The following is a 4,675-nucleotide window of genomic DNA, read 5'->3' as shown; positions in this document are numbered from 1 at the left end:
TCGAACCAGGAATCCTCTGACTACAGGGTGGCCTGCTCTACCTCCAGCGCCACCGTCGCCCACGTTTGTACAGAAGTGAAAGAAGTAGTCGAAAGCCACACCCTAGTTAAAGTAGATATCTTTCTTAAAAACTACTCTGGTAAAAGTAAAAATCACTAGTTAGGTTACTATTTGAGTAATAGTCTTAAAGTAGCTGATAGTAATGTCAAAAGTAAAAGTAAATCCTGTGGAGGGAAAAAATGCCAGACTTTTGCTTTTTTTTTTTTTATTGCTTATTTTATTCTGGTTGCCAATATTTCCCTGTTTTTCAGTAAGCATAAGAGGCACTTCATTTGGTAAGACGAATATTTCACTCACATAACAAAGCATTTCTTGTAAATATGGCCACGGGTGTTCGTCTCCATCATAGCAGGGAGAGCACCATTACTCCTGGAGGAGGCCATCGCTCTGGGCGTGGCTAATAGGACAACCTATTTTCTGTTTTATAAATTTTTTCCTTCCATCAATTCCTGTCGCTCTCTGATTGGTCCGTTCGACCTCTGAGGGTGGCATTTGTGTGCAACAGAGAGTGCATTTTAACAGAGAAAAGGAGACTCGGGCGGAGTCCAAGTGGCGATGGATAATACTGGATTTAACAAAGTGCTACTGGCAGAGACCCTTGTCTCAGGAGTCCAAGGCAAATCAGCGTTCTCCACTCTTTTCGGCTGGTACAACTTTCGCCCACCTCCGTTCGGGTTGTTCGGTTCCCCAGCAACCTTACAGAGACTCATGCACCGCGTCCTGTGCCCGCATGTAGCATATACCTCGGCCTACCTAGACGACATAATCATTCACAGTGACACCAGGGAGCGGCATATGCAGCATGTCCCTGAGGCGGGCTGGGCTCATCGCCAACCCAAAGAAGTGTGCTGTGGGATGGAGGGAGGTACGGAATCTGTGGTATCACTTGGTTGAAGGCCTGGTCGGACCCCAGCTTGATAAAACCCCTGTAGTCGCAAACACGCCGAGACCCAAAACCAAGAAGGAGGTGAAGCAATTCTTGGGGCTGGCAGGCTACTATAGGAGGTTTGTCCCCGACTTTTTGGAACTAACCAGCCCCTTGTCTGACTTAACTCGAAAGGGTGCTCCAGATCTGGTCCAGCCGTCAGAGAATTCCCAGCAGGCATTTGTGAGAGTAAAGTCAGCTCTCTTTGGGAAGCAAGTGCTGTTTAACCCTAACTTCTCTCTCTCTCGCTTTCTGTCTGCAGACTGACGTGTCAGTCTTGTCTCTCGCGCTCTGGGCGGTGCGGGGTTTGGGGGGAGTCGGCTGTCGGCCGAAGAGCTCGGCCTAAGTTGGGCGGTAGCAGTATGAGTTGGACCAAGGGGTGTGGTCAAGCACCGACTGCAGGGAGTTCAACCTTTAAATTGTACTACTTTTACACACACACAGAGACATCAATGTGGAGGGGGCATGTACCAATGTCTACTATCGAAGAGGAAATCCTAAAATCGCTGACGTCACTTCCGTAAACAACAAGGATATTTCAGTTTCACTTGTCTCTGAAAACTCTGTGGTTTACATATTACATGTTTTATACACACACAGAGACAACGTTGTGGAGGGGGAGTGTCACTGAAGTCACCAACACTTCCGTAAACAAGACGAGGCTCCGGTTTCACTTGCCTGTGAAAATTCCGGTTGATGAGGAGAAGCGGGTGAAGGATGATCTAAATCATATCTAAATCATAAACAGATCTTAATCTGACCAGTGCGATAGATCCAAGTCAGTTTAAGCAGCGCCCACTGGACTTTATTTTTTGTGATGATAGTCGCTCAATCTGATATTACCCCGGACTTGGAGAAAATTTCAAACAGCAGATTTCAACCCGAATGTGACTATGAAACGGAATATTGTCAAGAACAACCGGAAAATAAATTCCACTTTTATAAAACATGTATATTTTTACTGTTAAATAAAAGCTTTTTTCAAAACAAGAATACGTTTGTTTCCTCAAAACACAAGAGCAAAGCAGTGATTGGCCCATTCCGCAGTATGTTAAGGAGCCATGTGGCTTTGGCTACCCCATTTGCATTCTGGGAGCTGGGTGAATGAAGCCAAGTCTCTGCAAAACTTTCAAGGTGATTATCTCAGAATCCCAGTTTGCCACACCCTTCTAATTAACAAGTCATATCATTAAAAGTATTTGCTTTTTTTGCACAAGTGACACCCTGTTTGTAAAGCTATTTAGTCTATCTTCAATAATGTTTGAATTTATCAAGGGCATCAGGCTAAATATGCAATTTAAAGTTGTGACCTTCAGTGGCACATTTTGAAGGTACGTACAAGAGGCATGTTAACATTTTGCAACCGTAGCCTGCACAGTAGAATGTAAAACATGAACCAATTCAGGAATATGAGTGAAACATCCCTAAATCTATATGAATGTATCTCTTGTACAGAACACAACAGTTAAGTTCAAAGGAGAAAACAGTGAGTGCTTTTATAAAATTGGCTTTTTAAAAACTTGACCTTGTAGTTTTATCTTGACTTGCATTGATTTTATTTGAGGCTGCCCAAAAATTGAGGTCACATTTGATTAGTCAGAGACTTTAGGGGGTAAAAGAAAAAGTAAATGATTCTCAGCACAAGGTATTTATGTTGGTCATGTTGTCCAAAATTGAAATTACACCATTTTGACGACGGGAAGGACAGAATGACCTGGTAACACCTTCCAGTTCTGATTAAATACACAATATCCTGACTCAAATATGAACATTAATAATTAAGCATATCTGAGACTTTCAACTGTAATTAAGTTTGCCTTCCTGTAAAATAAAAAAGTAAATGAAGAAATTATTATTGAGATTAAGGAACTTACAGTATATTTGTACATTCTACTCACTACATTGTTTCATTGTAAGGTATGTAATTGATATTCGACTTTACAGTTCACCGTTTGTTAGAATATACTGTTTGGAATCAACCTTAATAAATAATAAAAATAAATAAAAAACCTTGATCCTCACCGTTGAGAATGTTGATAAATCCTCTCGAGCTCTCTGTTATATTTGGTGACGTCAGCACCGTTCTTTGGGATAAAGACAATCGACGCAGCTCTGCCGTCCCCAGATTCTGGCTCCCGACCATCGAGCTCTGGCAGAGCGTCACGAAACCCTCCTGGGAGTGGTAGGAGCTGCAGACCAACTCTAACACAACCAAGTTTGACGAAAGAAAAAGATTGATGAACAATCCTTTGTTTTTTGATCAATGTTTAACTTACTTTTAATATATTTAAGAGCTCCTTTTTTCAGACCAATTGCCGAGAAAATAGGGAACAAGCAGAACTTTCTTCTCTCGCAGATTGACAGAAATTGTTTGGTTAAATGCTAAATGCCACTCTGCCCTTTTATTTCAACCTCACCATGTTTCTGAACATAGGACAGTATCGCTACCCAGTGTTTGCTTTGTGTTTCCTGCTGTACATGTTCATTGTAGCTGCTAATCTTGTGATCATCCTGGTGATCTCAAAGGAGAGGTCACTCCACGAGCCCATGTTCATTTTTATTTTGTTCCTTTCCGTCAACTCTCTGTACGGCTCCTTCGGCTTCTTCCCAAGATTTCTGGGGGACCTTTTGTCTGACAGTCATATGATCTCCCGTCCGGCTTGTTTCACTCAGATTTATGTCATTTACACCTACGCCGCGAACGAATTCACCATTCTGGGCATCATGGCGTACGATCGCTACGTGGCTGTGTGTCACCCTTTACACTACCGCAGCAAGATGACGCCCAGAGTGGTCTCTAAACTGGGAGCGCTTGCGTGGATCTATCCGGTCTTTCCTATTGTAGCATGTTTATATCTGTCCTTCCAACTTCCCTTGTGTGGGAATAAAATTCCCAAACTATTTTGTGCCAATTGGCCTGTTGTAAAACTGTCCTGCGTGACAACTTTCATGAATAATCTCGTTGGCATGTTGGTCACAACGACCAATATCTTTTTGCCCTTGGCTTTTGTTCTTTACACGTACATACGCATATTGCTGGTTTGTAGGAAAGCCTGCTCCGCCTTTAAGGGCAAAGTATTCCAAAGCTGCCTACCCCACATTGTCACATTTGTCAGTTTTTCCATCACTGTGTTTTGTGACATTGCACTGAGCCGTTATAATCTGGAAGAGATTCATCCATTTGTTGCTGTAGTTTTGTCACTTGAGTTTGTGCTGATTCCTCCAGTTCTGAACCCTCTCCTGTATGGCCTCAAACTCCCGCAAATTAAGAGACATATATTCAAGATGTTAACATGTTAAGGAAGACTCAAAATTAAGACTAAGACTAAAAGTTGCCCTTGTAGGTTAACCATGACTTGCATTTATTTATATTGAGGTTGCTCCAAAAGTGAGCTGATATTTGGACACTCAGAGACTTTAGGGGTAAAAAAATTAATTGATTGTAAATTCATCAAAAATAATATATTGTAAATAGCTTGTCCTTATTTTAGTTAAATTCTGTCAAATATATTTATTTTATAATGATATCCCATGCCAGACATGAAGTATTGTGTGTCCACACTTTCTGGAATTCTGAAATCAAAGTTTGATATGAGAACATACAGTACGTATATTTTTAGATTATTAGAATCGTAGACTCTCTAAAAGAAATAATGGATTGTCGTTACAACATCCACTCTTAAATGTATG

The 4,675-nt window shown here is 41.4% G+C and overlaps 1 protein-coding gene across 1 annotated transcript; it reads left to right on the top strand.

The window, feature by feature from the left end:
• Nucleotides 1-3,364: 3,364 nt before the first annotated feature.
• On the top strand, nt 3,365-4,285 carry LOC307243956 (olfactory receptor 10A3-like; the record flags this gene model as incomplete). The annotated part of the gene is made up of 1 exon (XM_080018926.1): nt 3,365-4,285. One exon carries the CDS (start codon nt 3,365-3,367, stop codon nt 4,283-4,285), a length of 921 nt encoding a protein of 306 aa, XP_079875052.1.
• Between the last annotated feature and the right edge of the window lie 390 nt (nt 4,286-4,675).

Source organism: Zeus faber (assembly GCF_960531495.2).
Source record: "Zeus faber genome assembly, chromosome: 18".
NCBI lineage: Eukaryota > Metazoa > Chordata > Actinopteri > Zeiformes > Zeidae > Zeus > Zeus faber.
This window is presented reverse-complemented; position numbering and strand designations above follow the sequence as displayed.